At 49.7% G+C, this 19,827-nt stretch overlaps 1 protein-coding gene across 1 annotated transcript in view; it reads right to left on the bottom strand.

The window, feature by feature from the left end:
* The window catches only part of iqgap3 (IQ motif containing GTPase activating protein 3), a 144,636-nt gene that overhangs the window by 22,782 nt on the left and 102,027 nt on the right, over positions 1-19,827 (bottom strand). The window contains exons 25-30 of the mRNA XM_041181762.1: positions 19,519-19,682; positions 17,865-18,089; positions 12,957-13,097; positions 4,644-4,728; positions 3,908-4,140; positions 38-170 (exon numbers count right to left, since the gene is read on the bottom strand). Of these exons, the coding sequence (XP_041037696.1) occupies positions 38-170; positions 3,908-4,140; positions 4,644-4,728; positions 12,957-13,097; positions 17,865-18,089; positions 19,519-19,682 (981 nt within the window). The remainder of the gene's footprint in view (positions 1-37; positions 171-3,907; positions 4,141-4,643; positions 4,729-12,956; positions 13,098-17,864; positions 18,090-19,518; positions 19,683-19,827) is intronic.

The following is a 19,827-nucleotide window of genomic DNA, read 5'->3' as shown; positions in this document are numbered from 1 at the left end:
GGGAGGGAGAGGAAGGGAACCATATCTGTCCACTTACCCTGTGAGTGTTAATCAGCTCACCGACGGTTATATAGATGACTGGCTTGTTGAGGCTGACCATTTCCGAATACTCATCCACGTTAAACCATTCCTCAGGTTCAGGAACGTTGCAGGCCGAGCGGAAAAATTCCCTGGAATTTTAAAAAAAGCAAACACCCCGGCACATCAGGAAAACATTCATTTAAAACACTTTAGCCGCGACAGATTCTCTTCCCAGGTCCTCCTCCCACCAGCCCGTACACGCACAGGAACCCACAACAGCGTAAAGCAGCAGCAGAGAATCTCCCCGAAAAAAGGGGGCGCTGCCCAGGATCACGTCAGCTTGTTACTCCATTTCCCAAACTGAACGCCTTTCAAGCGTGGCTTACTGCTAGCGGTACGGTTTAGGTTCAGTATGCAGCTTGCCCAGACAGGGCACAGAGCTAAAGGGGCCACCAGAGTGTGGCACTGAGCCACTTGGACCCGGGAGTCTCGAGCTCAGTGTCTGGTCTGTGGTTGCTGATCTCAGGGAGAACAGCAACGTGAGGGCCACAGATAGTCTCAGGTGTTGTGGGTGTAAGCGTGAGGAGGTCAACGCCAGCTGGAGTATATAAAACCCAGCCAGGAACGGGAAGCAGAGGACGTTCCCCTTTACCCCCTCTGTCTCCTTACCGTCCAGAGGATATCTGTGGAAAGAGCCTGCCTCTAGGCGACGAGCAAGGGCAAGATTCCGCTCAGTAGTGAACCCCCCCAGCCTGCTGCTGAAACGTTTGCTGACACTTTCCAAGTAAATACTACCCTCCACTTGCTGTCTGTCATGTGTGAAGGATGGGCGAGGGGGTGAGGTACTGAATTAGTGGAACAGACAAGAATGGGGCAGGATCGGAGAGGTAGGGACAGAGAAAAAGCCTTCATTTGGACGACTGAGTTTTCACCCCGTGTTTAAAAGTTGGTTGACTGTTCCCGTTCCTGTTCCCTCCTAAAAGTTGCTGCCCTCAAATTGGTCCCGGGGCACTTGCCACGCTTCAGCGCTTCTATTCTTCACATAGCATCTGGACAACGAGTGCAGGCTAAAACTTATCACAGACAACTTCGATGCTGGCTTCACCTGCCACCCACACAAGGCACCTTCCAGTCATAGAACCAGGAGAAGCCTAGTCGGCCCATCCTGCCTGTGCTAGCTCTTTGAAGGTGCTGTCCAAATCAATCAATTCCGTGGCGCGGCGCTTTTGCCCAAAAGCCCTGTGAATTAGTTCTCCTCAAGCCCGAGTCTGGTTGCCTTTGGAAAGTTCCTGCAGAATCTGCTTCCATCACCATTTTAAACAAAACATTTCCCCCACAGCCCTTTTCCCGATTATTTTAAATCTGTGACCTCTAGTTACTGTCTCAGCTGGCAAAGAGGAAACGGTTTCTTCCCCACCTGCTCCACCCAAACCCCCTTCCTGATTCTGAACACCCTCGATTAAACCTCCCCGTTAACCCGATCTGCTCCAGGGAGCCCAGCTTCTCCGGTCTCTCCACATGCACTGAAGTCCCTGGTCCCACTGTGGGTAAATCTCCCTCCGCACTCTCTCCAAGGCCACGACATCCTTCCTAAAGTGCGGGGCCTGGAGTTGGGCACGATACTGCAGCTGGGGCCTAACCAGTGTTCTGTAAAGATTCAGCGTGAGTTCCTTTTTTTGGTACTCAGTGCCCCCCACCGACTGCTTATAAAGCAATGTATTCCATACGCTTTCTTCACTGCCTTTTCAAGTGCCTTCAAGGTTTGTGAACAGGTAACCACGCCCTCCCCCAGGTCTCTCTACTCTCAAACCCCCAACACCATCCCTGGGTAAGAATCAGGACCATGCTTAGTGCCTCCCTCTCTAACCCGGATATTTTAAAAAAAGGACTTGCATTTCTATAGCGCCTTTCACCACCTCACGGCATCCCCCCCCCCCCCCCCCCCCCCCCCCGAGAAACGTTTTACAGCCCATGAAGTGCTTTTTGAAGTGCGGTCGGTGCTGTAATGTCGGAAACGTGGCAGTCAATCTGCGCACAGCAAGAGCCCATAGACAGCAATGGGACAATGACCAGATTATCTGGTTTTGATTTAATTTAGGGTGGTTGAGGGATAAATACTGGGCCATTGGGGGAAAACGCCAACCCGCACCGGCCCCCTCTTCAAAACAATGCCAAGGAATCTTTTGCCCTCGCCGGAGAGGAAGGATAGGAGAACTCTGTTTAAGCGTCTCATCCGGAAGATGGCACCTCTGACAGCGTGGTGCTCCCTTGGTGCTGCACTGGGGGAAAACAGCTTTGATTTTTGTGCTCGAGCCCTGGAGTGGACCTTGAACCCGGGGGTGGGGGGGGAGGGCGGGGGGGCGCCTAGTGACCCAGGGGCGGGAGTGCCACCGACTAAGCAGAGGTTTATACGGATACAAGGGCTGTCTGCAGCCACGTCACCGGCACCCGGGAGCGGCAAAGCCAAGATCAAATTGGGGCCTCCTGGAACCTGAGAGATTAATGAGCTTAGCCTGATCGCCAACATCCCCTTTTCACCATGCAGCAGACTGTGCCTCGAGAGGTGCTGAACCTCCATGACGACAGTCTGTCCCTGCAGTAATATCTGACATCCTACTGTGCGGAGAAAGACGAGACTTTCCCTTTTTAAGCTACGGTCACCAGTATCAAAGGACCAGACATAAAGGTAAGCAAGCGCCACTTTTCACTTTTCAGAGACGAGTCTGCAGGTACAGACGCACAGTCCGGCCAACGGCAAACCGATGGAATCCCGTGTCCACGTCAGCAGAAATGAGGTGGGATAGAAGCATCCAGGAGGGGGGGTTTTGCACTTGCGCGAAGTAAGGAAAAGGCTTCCCAACAAAAGGCTTAACAATTGAATCCCTAGAGGGGTGGACTGGGTTAGGTCTGGACTAAACTGGAAAGTCTCGAGTCTGATCTTGGGTGCCAAGGTAGCCGGATTTCCAAAAGGCTCGCAAAATGGAGGTTCTTTTCGAGAGAGGTTTTATAACCTCTCAGTTGATAAAAATATTTATTCCCTCAATCAGCTTCAATATAGCAGGTTCTCTGGGCGCGGTCACATTGCTCGTCTGTGGGATCTTGCTGTGCATAAACTGGCAGCCGTCTTTCCCCACATTAAAACATTGACTACGCTTTGAAAAGTGCTTCACTGGCTGTAAAGCTCTTTGAGATGTGCCCAGATTGTAGTGGAATGGAACTAATTGCATCGCTCCTTCATAGAGCTAGCAATGGCACGATGGGCCGAACGGCCTCCTACTGTGTTGCAAGAGTCTGCTCAGAGATTCAGGATTGAAACGTCATGAACACCTCCAACCTACGTTGTACCTGCCCTGGAGTAACTCAGAGGCCAGAAAATATAAGGCTGCACCCTGCATTTACACAGCGTATACCTGTCCTGGAAGACTATTAAGATAGTGTAGAGGGAGCGTTACTCTGTATCTAACCCCGTGCTGTACCTGTCCTGGGAGTGTTTGATGGGGACAGTGTAGAGGGAGCGTTACTCTGTATCTAACCCCGTGCTGTACCTGTCCTGGGAGTGTTTGATGGGGACAGTGTAGCGGGAGCTTTACTCTGTATCTAACCCCATGCTGTACCCGTCCTGGGAGTGTTTGATGGGGACAGTGTAGGGGGAGCTTTACTCTGTATCTAACTCATACTGTACCTGCCCTGGGAGCCTTTAACGGGACAGTACATAGGAAGCTTTACTTGGTATCTAACTCATGCTGTAGCTGACCCTGGGATTGTATGTTCTGAACACAATGTCGCAAAGTGGTGGGGGTGGTGGGGGGGAACCTAGTCGTGCTGCGGGGAGGCGTTTCCGAGAAAATCCTTCACTGAAATAAGGGTGAGGTGTAGTCGCCGAGACCTGAATCTCTGCTGGGACTGGAACAGGTAGTCATTCATGGCGCGGAGCTGACCAGTTTCCCCTTCAAACGCCTTGCTGGCAGCGGCGTGCTGCAGCAGCTTGGCGATGGAGCCCAGGTTGCGGCGGTGGTCCGTGGGCAGCCCGCCTCCTGCTGTAACGTCAATGATATCGAAGCCATCCGGAGCCACGACCGCCGGGTTCATGTAGCGATAGTACAGCAGGTTCCCGACAACCTGCAGCAAAAGGAGGGAAATAATTCGCACCCGTTGCCAAATGACCGGCACCGCTCGTTGAACCACTGGGCGCCTGGCAAGGTTCTTTTCTCCTTCTTCCTGAAGACCCTGCGCTGCCCTCCCATCGCCATCAACACGCCCGTCAGTAGGCGTCCCCGGGGGTCCTGTTAGCTCCGAAACCCCGTGATGCTGAGGCCAACTGCAGGAAGCTCCCCCCCACCGCCAACCCCACCCAGCTACCACCCCACCCCAGGCAACAGCGCAGGGCAGGCCCGTCATCTTCTGCTTTGCACGGCTCAGTGCTACACCTGCGCTTTCACCGATTCAGCCAGCTCATTTACTAGCCCCCACACCCCCACCCGCCGTGGGATCATTCCTGTTGGGAGCGGAGTGGGGAGGTGGGGAACGGGCGACCAGGAGCTGTGAGAGCGTGCCTCATGGGGCAAGCTGGAGAGTGGCCCCGCGATGAGAGATTCCGAGCACAGCCGCCAGTTCAATCTTACCTTGAACAATTCATCCTCCGTGGCGTCAGGGAACTTCCCACGCAGCGAGCTTTTCAAAGCTTTGGCAGCGTATCTCATCCCATACCTGTCCACGTAACAAGATGGTCAATATTAGATTAACACATTCGGCCCATCGTGCCTGTGCCAGCCCTTTAAAGAGCGCTATCCCATTAGTCCCACTGCTACCCCCTGCTCTCTTTCCCCCCCCACCATATCCCTGTCAATGTTTCCCCTTCAAGTATTTATCCGATTCCCCCCCCCTTTTGAAAGTTCCTATTGAATCTGCTTCCACCGCCCTTTCAGGCAGCGCCTTCCAGATCACAACAACTCGGTGTGTAAATAAAAAATTGCTTTCATTCCCCTTTTGCAGACACAGAATGTGAAGTACAGAAAGGCCCTCATTCCCTTCGTCTCCCCATCCTCCGCCAACAAACGTGTTGACTCTCCTGCCAGTCGTAGCATTTCAGCGTTTGATACCTCTTCTCTCACAGCCATTCCTCAGTGAGCCCCGGTGGTCAGTGCCAGCAGCCTCTCTGCTTGAACTAAGCCTGACGCTGTCCTCAGAGCAGGAGGTGGTAAGTAGGTTTTGTTTGTGTAACCAAAGGGCACTGAAGCTAACTGCAGCTCGCTTGAGCCAAGGAACTCAGCAGAGCTGGGGTGGGGGGAGGAGGAGGGGGGCCTCTCCTTACTAGCTGCGACAGGTATCTATCCCCCCCCCAACAACGTTACTGAAGAAAGATTATCGCATGCAAGAGACTGCCTGCCATGTTTCCTACACGGTGGGCGCACTTCACAAAAAGTCACTGGCTGTAAAGCAATTACCGGGCACATGGTGAAACTAGAGTCTCGTGTGATCAGATGCTTGATGGGATCAGTGTATAGCGCTCTCACCTCCGAGTCCACTCCGGATACCCCCGGGACCTCTACCATCTGGAAGGGCAAGGGCAGCAGATGTACAAGAGCGCCACCGCCTGTCAGTTCCCCTCCAAGTCACGCACCACCCTGACTTGTAACTACACTGCTGCTCCTTCGCTGTCACGGGGTCAAAACCCTGGAGCTTCCTGCCTAACAGCGCTGTAGGAGCACCTTCACCACCGGGACCGCAAGGTGGCTCACCAAGGGCAACGAATGCTGGTCTTGCCAATGAGGCCCACATCCCATGAAAGACTTTATAAAAAACTTCAGTCTCAGACTGACACTCAAGCCGGGTGGTGGGGGGGTGCTGCACCGTCGAAGGTGCTGTCATTCAGATGATACGTTGAACTGGCCTCACAGGTGGATGTAAAAGATCCCACGGCCACTACTGGAACAAGTGCAGGGAGTCCTCCTTGGCACCCTGCCTCATCCCTCAACCAACGACATTAAAAAGCAGTCGATCTGATCGTTATCATGCGGTCCGGGGAGTTTGCTGCGCACAAATTGGTTGCCATGCCTCTAATATTACAGCAGTGACTACACTTCAAATGAAGCATTTCCTTGGCTGTAAAGCACTTCTGGGCGTCCTGTAATTGTGAAAGGCGTCAGAGAAATGCAGATTTTACTTTTTTAGGTCAAGTCAATATGAACATAGGAATTAGGAGCAGGAGGAGTCGGTTCAGCCCCTTGAGCCTGCTCCGCCATTCAATAAGATCATGGCTGATCTGATTGTGACCTCGACTCCACTTTCCAACCACTCCTGATGACTAACAAAGGGGTGAAAGGTTAAGATTCTATCTACCTCAGCCTGAAAAATAGTCAGTGACCCAGCCTCTCTGGGGAAGAGAGTTCCAAAGACCCTCTGAGAAAAAAATAATTCTCATCTCTGCCTTAACTTGTGTGTCCCCCAGTTCTAGTCTCTCCCGTAAGAGGAAACACCCTCCCAGCATCCACCCTGTCAAGTCTCCTCGGGATCTTATATGTTTCAATAAGGTCACCTCTCGTTCTTCCAAACTTCAATGGATACAGGCCCAGCCTGCTAAACCTTGCCTCATAAGGTAACCTCCTCATCCCAGGAATCAGTCGAGCGAACCTTCTCTGAACTGCCTCTAACGCATTTATATCCTTTCTTAAATAAGGTGACCAAAACAGTGCACAATACTCCAGATGTGGGCTCACCAAGACCCTGCACAAATGCAGTGAAACTTCCCCACTTTTATACTCCATTCCCCCTGCAATAAACAACAAATATCCCATTTAGCTCCCTGATCACTCGCTGTACCTGCATACTAACTTCCCCTGATTCATGTCCCAGGACACCCAGATCCCTCTGCAACTCAGAACTCTGCAATCTCTCTCCAATAACATGCAGCTTTTCTGTTCTTCCTGACAAGTGGACAAGTTCACATTTTCCCACATTAAACTCCATCTGCCAATTTTTTGGCCACTCACTTAACCGCTCTATACCCCTTTGCAGGCTCCTTATGTCCTCTTCACACTTTCCGACCTATCTTTGTGTCATCAGTGAATTTAGCAACCATTCGGCCCCTTCATCCAGGTCATTGATATAAATTGTAAATGGTTGATGCCCCAGCACTGATCCCTGCTGCATTCCACTCATCACATCGTGCCAATCCGAAAATGACTCATTTATGCCTACTTTCTGTTCCCTGTTAACTCCTAAACCAGGAGCTCTTATTTTGTGCAGTAAACTTTGTTGTGGCACCTTGTCAAATGCCTTCTGAAAATCTAAGTGCAGCACATCCACAGGTTCCCCTTTATGCTTATTACTTCCTCAAAGTCGTCTAATAAATTAGCCAAACATGGCTTCCCTTTCACAAAGCAATGTTGACTCTGCCTGATTGCATTGAGCTTGTCTAAGTGCCCTGCTATAACCTCCTTAACAATAGATTCCAGCATTTTCCCTATGACAGATGTTAGACTAACTGGCTTGTAGTTTCCTGCTTTCTGTCTTCCTCCTTTCTTGAATGGAGTCACATTCGCTATTTTCCAATCTGATGGGACCGTTGTGGAATCTAGGGAATTTTGGAAAAGTGAGACCAATGCACCCACTATTTTAGCAGACACTTCTTTTAAGACTCTAGGATGAAGAGGCCTGGGGATGTGTCAGCTTTTAGTTGTGATAATTTTCTCAGTACCCATTTGCCCTGGTGGTTGTAATTGTTTTCAGTTCCTCCCTCCATTTCACCTCCTGATTCACAATTATTTCTGGGATGTTATTTGTATCCTCTACAGTGAAGAAAGAAGCAAAATATTGGAACATAGAAAAGTTACGGCACAGAAAGAGGCCGTTCAGCCCATCATGTCTGCGCCAGCTGAAAAAAAAACTAAGCGTCCATTCTAATCCCACCTTCCAGCACCCGGTCCCATAGCCCTGCAGGTTCCAGCACCCGGTCCCATAGCCCTGCAGGTTCCAGCACCCGGTCCCATAGCCCTGCAGGTTCCAGCACCCGGTCCCATAGCCCTGCAGGTTCCAGCACCCGGTCCCATAGCCCTGCAGGTTCCAGCACCCGGTCCCATAGCCCTGCAGGTTCCAGCACCCGGTCCCATAGCCCTGCAGGTTCCAGCACCCGGTCCCATAGCCCTGCAGGTTACAGCACCCGGTCCCATAGCCCTGCAGGTTACAGCACCCGGTCCCATAGCCCTGCAGGTTCCAGCACCCGGTCCCATAGCCCTGCAGGTTACAGCACCCGGTCCCGTAGCCCTGCAGGTTCCAGCACCCGGTCCCATAGCCCTGCAGGTTACAGCACCCGGTCCCATAGCCCTGCAGGTTACAGCACCCGGTCCCATAGCCCTGCAGGTTACAGCACCCGGTCCCGTAGCCCTGCAGGTTCCAGCACCCGGTCCCATAGCCCTGCAGGTTACAGCACCCGGTCCCGTAGCCCTGCAGGTTACAGCACCCGGTCCCATAGCCCTGCAGGTTACAGCACCCGGTCCCATAGCCCTGCAGGTTCCAGCACCCGGTCCCGTAGCCCTGCAGGTTACAGCACCCGGTCCCATAGCCCTGCAGGTTACAGCACCCGGTCCCATAGCCCTGCAGGTTCCAGCACCCGGTCCCATAGCCCTGCAGGTTACAGCACCCGGTCCCGTAGCCCTGCAGGTTCCAGCACCCGGTCCCATAGCCCTGCAGGTTCCAGCACCCGGTCCCATAGCCCTGCAGGTTCCAGCACCCGGTCCCATAGCCCTGCAGGTTCCAGCACCCGGTCCCATAGCCCTGCAGGTTACAGCACCCGGTCCCATAGCCCTGCAGGTTACAGCACCCGGTCCCATAGGTTACAGCACGTCAGGCGCAGATTCAGGTACCTTTTAAATGAGTTGAGGGTTTCTGCCTCAACCACCAACTTAGGCAGTGAATTCCAGACGCCCACCACCCTCTGGGTGAAAAAGTTTTTCCCAACAATCCCTCTAATCCTACCAATTACCTTAAATCTGTGCCCCCGGTAAGTGACCTCTCCGCTAGGAGAAGCAAGTCTTTCTTGTCAACTCTATCTAGGCCCCTCTTCATTTTGTACACCTCAATCCAGTCACTCCACAGCCTCCTCTGTTCTAAGGAAAACAACTCCAGCCTATCCAATCTTTCTTCATAGCTGCAATTTTCAAGCCCTGGCAACATTCTTGTAAATATCCTCTGTACTCTCACCGGGACAATTATGTCCTTCCTGTAATGTGGTGACCAGAACTGGACACAAAATTCCAGCCCTGGCCGAACCAGTGTTTTGTACGGTTCCAGCATTACATCCCTGCTTTTATATTCAATACCTCATCCAATAAAGGAAAGCATTCTCCTTTACCACCTTATCTACCTGTCCTGCTCCCTTTAGGGACCTTTGAATATACACTCCAAGGCCTCTCACTTCCTCAACCCCTCTCAATATCCTCCCGTTTATTGAGTATTCCCTTGCTTTGTTTTCCCTCCCAAAATGCATCATCTTAACCTTCTCCGGATTGAATTCCAGCTGCCACTTTTCCACCCACTCAACCAAAACATTGATATCGTTCTGAAGACAACAACTATCCCTCTTCACTTTCAATTTTGCAGCAAATTTGCCAATCATGCCTCCCAGATTTAAGTCTAAATCATTAATATATACAACAACCAGCAAGGGCCCCAACACTGAGCCCTCTGGAAAACTACCAGAAACAACTTTCCGTTCGCAAAAACATCCATCGACTATTAACCTTTGTTTCCTGTCACTGAGCCAATTTTGGATCCAACCTGCCACCTTCCCCTGTATCCCATGGGATCTCACTTTCCTGACCAGTCTGCCATGTGGGAAATACCTTACTGAAATCCATGCAGACAACATCCACTGCACTACCCTCATCAATCCTCCTTATTTCCTCAAAAAACTGTATTAAGTTAATAAGACACAATTTCCCTTAACAAAACCATGCTGACTTTCCCTGATCAATACTTGCCTAAGTAACAGTTAATCCTGTCTCTCAGAATCGATTCTAATGATTTGCCCACCATTGAAGTCAGACTGACCAGCCTATAATTATTTGGCCTATCCCTCGCACCATTTTTAAACAATGGTACAGCATTTGCAGACCTCCAATCCTCTGGTACCACGCACGTATCCAGTGAAGATTGAAAAATGATCCTCGGGGCATCCACTATTTCCTCCCTGGCTTCCTTTAACAGCTTGGGATACAATCCATCCGGCCCTGGTGATTTATCCACCTTCAAGGATGCCAGTCCCTCCAGTACTTCCTCTCTCATTATGCTTACTGTATCTCATATTTTACATTCCTCATCAACTAGAATGTCTGCATCACCCCTCTCTTTTATGAAGACAGAGACAAAGTACTCATTGAGAATCCTGCCCATATCTTCAGCATCAACGCACAAGTTACCATGTACATCCCTGACAGGCACTACCCCTTTCCTTAGTTATTCTCTTGCTCTTAATGTACTAAATTTTAATAAACATCTTTAGGTTTTCCTTGATTTTACTTGCCAATATTTTTTCATATCCTCTTTTTGCTTTTCTGTTTCCCGTTTTTACTTCACCTCTGTACTCTCTATACTCATCTAGGCTTTCTACAGTATTAAGTCTTTTGTGACTGTCATAAGCTTTCCTTTTCTGCTTTATCTTACCCTGTATGCTTCTAGATAACCAGGGGCCTCTGGATTTGGCAGAACCACCCTTTTTCTTTGCGGGGACATGTCCACACTGTGCCCGTAGAATCTCGCTTTTGAATGCCTCCCACTGATCTGTCACTGATTTCCTTTCACGTAGCTGTAACCAGTCCACTTTCACCAGCTCACCTCTCAGCTTTGCAAAATTTGTCTCTCCCCAATTTAGAACTTTTACACCTGTTCCATTTTTTTGTCCTTTTCCATAATGATGCTAAATCTAACTGTATTATGGCCACTATCTCCAAAATGGACCCGACTTCTGCTTCATTCACTTGCCCAGTTTCATTTCCTATGACTAAATCACCCCCCTCCCTCTCATTCGGCTTGTTATGTGCTGGCTGAGCCCTTCACGCTACTCTTAACCCAACTAATATTTGGGTAGTTGAAGTCCCCAACCATTATTGCCCTATCGTTTTTGCACTCAGAAACTTGTCTACATATTTGCTTTTCCATTTCCCTCGCTATTCAGGGTCTATAGTACACTTTTCGTAATAAGGCTGCCCCCTTCTTATTTTTTTATTTCTGAGCTCAACTCATATGGCCTCATTTGATGTTTCATTTCAAATATCTTCTCTCTCCTCACGGCTGTAATTGATCCTTTAACCAATGATGCTACACCCCCACCTTTTTTTAATCCCCCTCCCTATCCTGCCTGAAAAGCCTATGTCCAGGGATGTTGAGCTGCCAGTTTTGCCCCTGGTTAAGCCAAGTTTCCATTCTGGCGATGATATCGTGCTGCTGTGTGTCCATCTGTGCCCTCAGCTCATCGGCTTTATTTGCTATGCTCCTTGCATTTAAATATATGCCTCTTAACACTGTCAATTTCCTGTACTGTACACTTTTTAACCTTTATTTCTTGTTCAGAGTCACTCGTTAATTTTCTGTCCCCCGTTCCCTGTTCTGTATTTGTCCATCTGAATTTGTCCTCAGGTTCCCATCCCCCCCCTGCTAGTTTAAGCCCTCCCCAGCAAATCTCCCTGCACAAACATTTGTCCTGGTCAGATGTAGACCACCCGCTTGTGCTGGTCCCAACTTCCACAGAACCGGTCGCAATGCCCCATAAATCTGAAGCCCTCCCTCCAGCACCATCTCTCCAGCCACGCATTTATCTGGTGTATTCTCCTATTTCTATACTCACTAGCACGTGGCCTTGGGAGTGATTTGCTAATCTCTTGTCCTAACCCCCTAAATTCAGCCTGCAGGACCTCATCCCCACTTCTACCAGATCGTTGGTACCAATGTGGGCCACAACCTCCAGCTGCTCACCCTCCCCCAGAAGGATGTCCTGCAGCTGCACCATGACATCCTTGACCCTGGCACCAGGGAGGCAACACACAATCCTGGAGTCACGTTTACTGCCGCAGAAACACCCGTCTAATCCCCTTACTATCGAATCCCCTATCGCTATTGCTCTTCCACTCCTCTTCCTCGCCTCCTGTGCAGCTGAGCCGCCCGTGGTGCCACAGGCTTGGCTGTGGCTGCACTCCTCTGAGGAACTATCGCCCTCAACATTATCCAAAACGGAAAACCGATTAGCAAGCCAGATAGACTCAGGGGACTCCTGCACTCCCTGCATGGTTTTCTTAGACTGCCCGGAGGTCACCCATTCTCTCTCTCTGCTTGCATGTTCCTAACCTGCGGTGTGACCACTTCCCCAAACGTGCTCTCCATGTAGTTCTCGGCCTGGCGGATGCACCACAGTGATTCCAGCCGCCGCTCGAGTCCCGACACCCAGCGGTCAAGCTTCTGCAGCCAGTGACACTTCCGGCAGATGTGTTTGTCTAGTACTCATGGTGCGTCCATGACTTCCCACATATCACAGGATGCACATTCTAATTGCCGAGCTGCCCTGCTGTGCCTTAACTTGACAACCTAACTATAAATAGAACTTACCAGCTACTCACCAATGACGATGTATATTCCACTTGGCTGAGCTGTCCTGCCATACCGTATCTGTTCAGTTTGTCCGCCATTTCCTTATTTTCTATTATTAATTCCCCAGATACTCTCTCTCTCTCTCTCTAGAAGCCCAATGCCCACTTTACTCATTCTTTTCCTTTTTAAATACCTGCAGAAATTCTTACTATCTGCTTTTATATTTCTAGCTAGCTTTCTCCATTGGAGTTACTGTTAGCAGCAGGGAAGCACTAAACTCTGCCCAGCAACTCCCACAACCCCAAAGTTAGGAGGCTATGCCGAATATACGTGGGAGGGGAACTTCACAGAGCACATACGGTATCTTGTCCACAGAGCACACGATGGCATTCAGGAATTTGTCGGTGGCAGCCCGCAGATTACGAATGGATATGTCGAGTCTCCGCTGAACCTCATGGTGGGTCAGGGCTTGCTCTGGAGTCACTTCATACGGCAGGTTACTGAAGGAAAGAAAACACTCTTGTTAATTTTCGCTCAGCTCGCATTCCCCCCCCCCAAAAAAACGACCCAATTTACAGGACTCTCAAGGCTGGAGGCGTTCAAAGTTAGAAAAAGTATTGGAGTTCATGACACCCAGGCATTACAGACAACAAACGTTCTCAGATGTCTATTAAGTTTTGAGCTCATTTGCACAAAAGAAAGGCAGCAAGGTTGGCCACACTTTGAAATAGCACAGCTCTGCACAGGCTTTCACCGGTCCAAGATTGGTAGTTATATACAGTTAAGGAGGACCATTTGGCTATCCCAAACATAAGTAGTATGGTCCACACACCTTGTCACAGCACCAGCTCTTTAATTAGCTCCCCGCATGACTATCCTCTTACTGCAGTACAGACCGAAGCTTATAGGGACATAGGACTTAGAAACGGGAGTAGGCTATTCAACCCTTCGCTCCACCATTCAATAAGATCATGGCTGATCTGGTTGTGGTCTCAGCTTCACTTTGCCATCTGCCCCCCAATAACCCTCGACTCCCTTGTCGATCAAAAATCTGTCTAACTCTGCCTTGAATAAATTCAATGACCCAGCCTCCATTGCTTTCTGGGGGGAGAGAATTCCACATACTAACGACCCTCAGAGAAAGAAATTCTCACCTCAGTCTTAAACGGTAGACCTCTTGTTCTGGTACTAATCTCCCCCACGAGTGGGAACATCCTCCCTGTATCCACCCTATCAAGTCAGGATCTTGCACGTTTCAATAAGATCACCTCTCATTCTTCTAAACTCCTATGGGTCAGGCCCAAACTATTCAACCTTTCTTCATAAGGTAAGCCCCTCATCCCAGGAATGAGTTGAGTGAACCTTCTCTGAATTGCTTCTAATGCAACTATATCTTTCTTCAAACAAGGAAGCCAAAACTGTACACAGTATTCCAGGTGTGGTCTCACCAACATCCTGTATAGCTGCAGTAAAATTTCCCTACTGTTAGGGGAAAATTAAAAATGTTAAATAAGAACATTAAGAATTTACTGAAGAACACTCAAAATCTCCAAGCAGCCATGGATGCTAAACGTATTGACAGCTGAGGGTAAGCAGATGGACATTGCACACAAAGGAGCTTTGTGTGATTTACACAGTTTCAAGAGATAAGCACCATTCAAGTGGTGTAATGGTGCATTGAAGCCTTGAGAGCTGGATTGGAGATAAAACATAAAGTTAGACTAGGTATACCCCTCTCTCAGATAGGGACGGGGCAGATGGTTTAGCTTAGATATGGGAGGACATACAAAGACAAGAGAGGGCTTTGATGAAACACACACAGTTCTGAATTATGAGAATCAAGGTCTTTGCGTACATGTTTTAGTTCTGATTGGATAATATAATTATGTATACACCCTTTAGAATAATTGGTTAGCAGAATCACATGTTTATGTACTCAATAGGATAGTTTTGACATGGTACCTGTGTGTCGGTTACCAATTGGATATATTCAAATGTATTGTGATAAGAAAAAGTACAAAAGTAGTGAAACGTAATCAGTCAGGGAGCTGCTGGGTCTTCCTTCTCAGGAATGATTGCTGCTCCCTTGCATATGCTTGAATAAAACTGGTAAAAGAAGCCTGAGGCTGTGTGGTCGCTGTGTAATCGGGGATTGTAGTTTCACCTCTTCAACTGGCCTATGTGGTAGTTGCTGGATAGGAGGAAACACCCTCTTCACTACTTTTATAACCCGTTCCCCTTGCAATAAATGCCGACATTCCATTTTTGGGGCTGGTTAACCCGTCGGCACCTGCAAGGATGATGGGTAACCATTTACAATGTAAAACATTCTATTTAAAAGGAAACAGAACCCTAAGCCAGGGGAGAAGATTCAGGAGGCATGTTTGCAAGACTTGACCAGAAAGGTGGATTTTAAAATACAGTTTTTTTTTTAAAAAAAAAGGAATCGGAAAGAAACAGAACCAGCAAGACGGAGACGTTCAAACCTTTGGAATCGGCATCCAAGACCAGGAAGGTTGTCAGCCCTGCTCAAATCCACGGCAATTACCTGGTAAAGGATCTATCACATACATCAGTGATGATGATAATAAATATGAGGCCAGAACGTGGATTAAGCATAAAAGCACAATACTGCGAATGCTGGAAATCCGAAATGAAAACAGAAAATGCTGGAAAAGCGCAGCAGGTCTGGCAGCATCTGTGGAGGGAGAAACAGAGTTGACGTTTGGTGTCCGCATGACTCTTATTCGGAGCTAAAGAGAAGTAGAAACGTGATGAATTTTATACTGTTTAAGAGGGGGGCGGAGCAAAACAACCCAGATCTTTCTGTTGCTTGCTATTTTAACACCCTTGCTCTCATGCACGTCCTTGGCCTGCTGAAATGTTCCAGAGAAGTCCAACGCAAAGTGGGGGAATGGTACCTCATCTTCCAATTAGGCACTTTACCGCCCTACGACTGAACATTGAGCTCAACAACTTTAGGCCATGAACCCTCTCCTCCATCTTTACCCCAAATTTTATTTATATTTAAACTTTTTTTTCATCTGTTTCCCCCAATCACTCACCGCCCCCATGGGGTCGCCTGTCGCTTGTTTCTACGTGTGCTTTCACTCAGCGCTGACCCTTGTTCTCCTATGCACACATTCTGTTATCTTACCTTTACGCCGCCATCAGCACCTTCTTTAGTCTTTAACACCACCATTAACATTCCCTTTGTCCTGTGTCCATGACATCTTTGTCAAACTGTGCTGAGCTCCCACCTGCCCCAGACCTGCTCCACCCCTCTCAAACAGCGTAAAATCCATCGGATTTCTACCTCTATAACTCTGAAAAAGAGTCATACGTACCCGAAATGCTAACTCTGTTTCTCTCTCCACAGATGCTGCCAGGCCTGTTGGGTTTTACCAGCTTTTTCTGCTTTTATCATGGGTTAAGCACATTTAACCACTGTTTTCAAGATTAAATACTTACACAGAGTATAGTTCTATCAGCCTCATGTTTAAATAGAGAAACAAAGCAAATGTTTTTTTTTCATTCTTTCACGGGATGTGGGTGTCACTGGCTGGGCCCAGCATTTATTGCCCATCCCTAATTGGTGGGGTTGAGCTGCCTTCTTGAGCCGCTGCAGTCCCTGTGGTGTAGGTACACCCACCGTGCTGTTGGGGAGGGAGTTCCAGGATTTGGACCCAGCGACAGTGAAGGAACGGCCGATATATTTCCAAGTCAGGATGATGAGTGCCTCGGAGGGGAACTTCCAGGTGGTGGTGGTGTTCCCCATGTGTCTGCTGCCCTTGTCCTTCTAGATGCTAGTGGTCGTGGGTTTGGAAGGTGCTGTCGAAGGAGCCTTTGTGAGTTGCTGCAGTGCATCTTGTAGATGGTACACACAGTGTGCTGGTGGTGCAGGGAGTGAATGTTCATTGTGGTGAATGGGGTACCAATCAAGCAGACTGCTGGTGGTGTTGAGCTGCTTGAGTGCTGTTGGACCTGCATTCATCCAGGCTAGTGGAGAGTATTCCACCACGCTCCTGATTTGTGTCTTGTAGATGGACAGGCTTTGGGGAGTCGGAAGGCAAATTAATTGCCTCAGAATTCCCAGCCTCTGACCTGCTCCTGTAGCCACAGTGTTTATATGGCTCGTCCAGTTCAGTTTCTGGTCAACGGTAACCCCCAGGATGTCGATAGTGGGGGATTAAGCAATGCCATTGAATGTCAGGTGCATGTAGCACAGGACAGATCGGGAAGCGGCTGCGCCAATTCTTAGTTGGGTCAGAATTGGATGGCTTCACCCAAAGGGTGGCTACATATGCTACAGTTTTTCCCAACACCCCCAATTGCTACCCCAAGCTCACAGGTGGATATCATCTGAGAGCTTAGGAGGCCATTCCAGTTCACAGCCAAATAGCACATCGAACAATCTGGAAGAATGGGCACTTGAGCAAAGTACCACAGGGAGACTGGAGCCCGTGAGCTCCAGCGAGAGCAGGAACCTTCCGGGAGGGTGGGCCAAGAACAAAACATTCAAGTTATCGATTGTTATTCCTTCTGAGGTCAGTGCGGAAGACCCTGCAGGCCGGAACATCCGATGCAATCGGGAAACGCGAGCGAAGTCCGACACAGAATTCAAAATCACAGGCCGAGAGCAACATTCGCAGAACAAAGCCAGCGAGATTTAAAACCAGGCATATCATCAATTCTGCCTCCCTCCCCAGTTTTAATTAGTTTCCAAATCACTTGCCAAACATAAGCTCGACCTGAAGCTGTGCGACTTTAAAGGGCTGCGGTTCGGTTCAGAGAATTAAAACACCTGATGGCTGTGGGCACTGATTCGACACACCCCCGCCCCCCCCGAGGTCTGAATAGGACGGAGCAGCCAGGCACCAGTGTCAGCGGTAGATGTACAGCCACAGACAGGGGATTAAACATTGCACAATGATTTTCTGTCAGGAGTGGGCTTTCGAGGCGTGGTAATAGGCACCAAACACCTCGGGTGTCCCAGCGATGGGCATTTGTGCAAGAATTGAGACGGGTTTCGTCTCACGAGGGGAGGGGATCCAGGGCTGATCCGGTCCTTGCCCAAATGCACACAAAGGGGGCACCGGACAAAACTAGGCAATGGCGATGCCGGCTGATTTATGGCCACCCGAGGGGCAGGAAATCACTTCACTTTGCCAGCTGGGGAACAGGGATAGGGCCTCCTGGGCGTGGAAGGCAATTTAAAGGTTGCACCACCCCGCCCCTCCCCCCACTCCCAATTCTGAACTTCTTACCTCCTCTGCCCGGTTTGAGTCTCCATCTGGTTTATCCAGCTCTTGTAGATGTCGACGGGGTCGGTTTTGATGCTCAGAGACTTTTCCTGCAGGATCTCCTTGATGACGGGCCCCAGGATCTCGCGCAGGGCATTCTGCCCGCGGACGTTCCGATAAAAGCTCACCACCAGCTTGGTCACGGTGGGGTTGCCAGTGATGATGTCACGGACTTGGTCAACCTTTGATCTGTAGAGTAAAAGAAGCCAAGAGACCTATTTACAGCTAGTTGCACTAACCTGGTTGGGGGGGGCGGTGGGGGGAGGAGAAGCCTCCCAGTAACACCTCACCACCCCTGCAAGTCCCACAGCAGCGGAGAGCAAGTGGAAAATTTGCCCATTGATTATCATGGTGCAGATAATAACCGTGCTAACTGGCCTCCGTAGCTTCCTGCTAATCTCAACTTGCATTCAAACAACCCCTTTAACACACAAACATACCACAGGAAAGTAATCGGACACAATTTGACATGAGCCACATAAGGAAACGCCAGGACATGCAGCCGAAATCTTGGCTGGAGGGATGGGTTTTGAGGGCCATTTTAAAAGGGGAGAGAGCTGCGGAGAGGTTTATTGGGGTGGGGGGGGGGGGGGGGGGGGGGGGGGGGGGGGGGGAGTGGGGGGGAGTGAATACCAGAGCTTAAGGCCCAGGCAGAAGAAAACAGGACTGCCTAAGCCAGGACAAAGGGAACTGGGGGTGTGCACGAGGCCAGAATTAGAGGAGGGGGCAGGAATCTCAGGAGAGTTGTATCCCTGCCGATTTAGGCTGGGTAGCCTGAAACATACTCCCTCTGCACTTTACCAGCTAGCTCTGGCTTAGCAATCCCCTCTGCACTGGTGAGATAGCTTCCCTTTCCCAGCCATTTCAGGGGCCATTAGAAAATGAGCATTTGAGCTCAGGGGTACACAGGGTTAGGTGGGAACAGGCAACTGTAGAAAAGAAAATCACGAAGCCTTCCTCATTTTAACGCTTGTGTCTTGTTAGGTCGGGACTCACCATTATGAGGCACTTGGCATAATTAAACCTACTTGCAATGCATATCTGACACTCGACGCCTTCCGTAAACACACACACACACACACACACACACACACACACACACACACACACACACACACACACACGCACACACACACAGACACTCAACACGGGGCTCTCACTCGTGACAACAGAGCACAAATTGCAGTAGCTGCTACAGGAGGAACGGAATTGCTAACGGTTTAGTGCATAAAGGCACGGCGTTGCTCAGGACAAGACTGACGCGCACAGGCCAGAATGTCCGAGCTTCAGTCTTGGGTCTGTACTTGTTTGCTGACCAAGGCTGTGGGTTGCATGGGAAAACGAAGTTAACCTCCCTCCTCAGCCCGGGAATATTTCGATAGGGGTCCCCACTCCTGCCCGCTGTCCAGCAGCTCCTACGTGGGCATTGGCTCAGGCTAGGACCCAAGCTTGCGTGCGATGCCTGTGCAGCCAAATGGCCTGTTTGTCTGACATCACACCATCAATAATGCCCAGTTGGGTGAGGCAATTGCAGGTTACTGCCACCTGAGAAACCAGACCCCGACAAGACTCTGCAGTATCAGCGAGCTGGTGACGCCTCATCACCATGATGACATACTTAATCTCCTCTTGGAGAGCAGTGATGAACAGGCGGAGGAGCAGGTAGCCCTCTCTCGGGTTGGCTGCGTAGTTGTAGAGGGAAAATATCACAGAGTCCATAAACTTGGTCGACCTGTTCTGGGGCATCTGGAAAATCAGTTTCGCCAGGTAGACGGGCTTTGTCTGTTAGGAGAGAAAGAGATACAGGTCAAAACCGCTGAGGGACGAGCCCAGCAAGGCCCAACACATCTTCAGCCACTCAAACACCACAAAAATACAACGGATCCCAAAAATACAATCTGAACTGAGGTAACTTGAACTTTACGGT

Source organism: Carcharodon carcharias (genome assembly GCF_017639515.1).
Source record: "Carcharodon carcharias isolate sCarCar2 chromosome 36 unlocalized genomic scaffold, sCarCar2.pri SUPER_36_unloc_2, whole genome shotgun sequence".
NCBI lineage: Eukaryota > Metazoa > Chordata > Chondrichthyes > Lamniformes > Lamnidae > Carcharodon > Carcharodon carcharias.
Note: the sequence above shows the minus strand (reverse complement) of the source record. Positions and strands in the feature narration are given on the sequence as shown.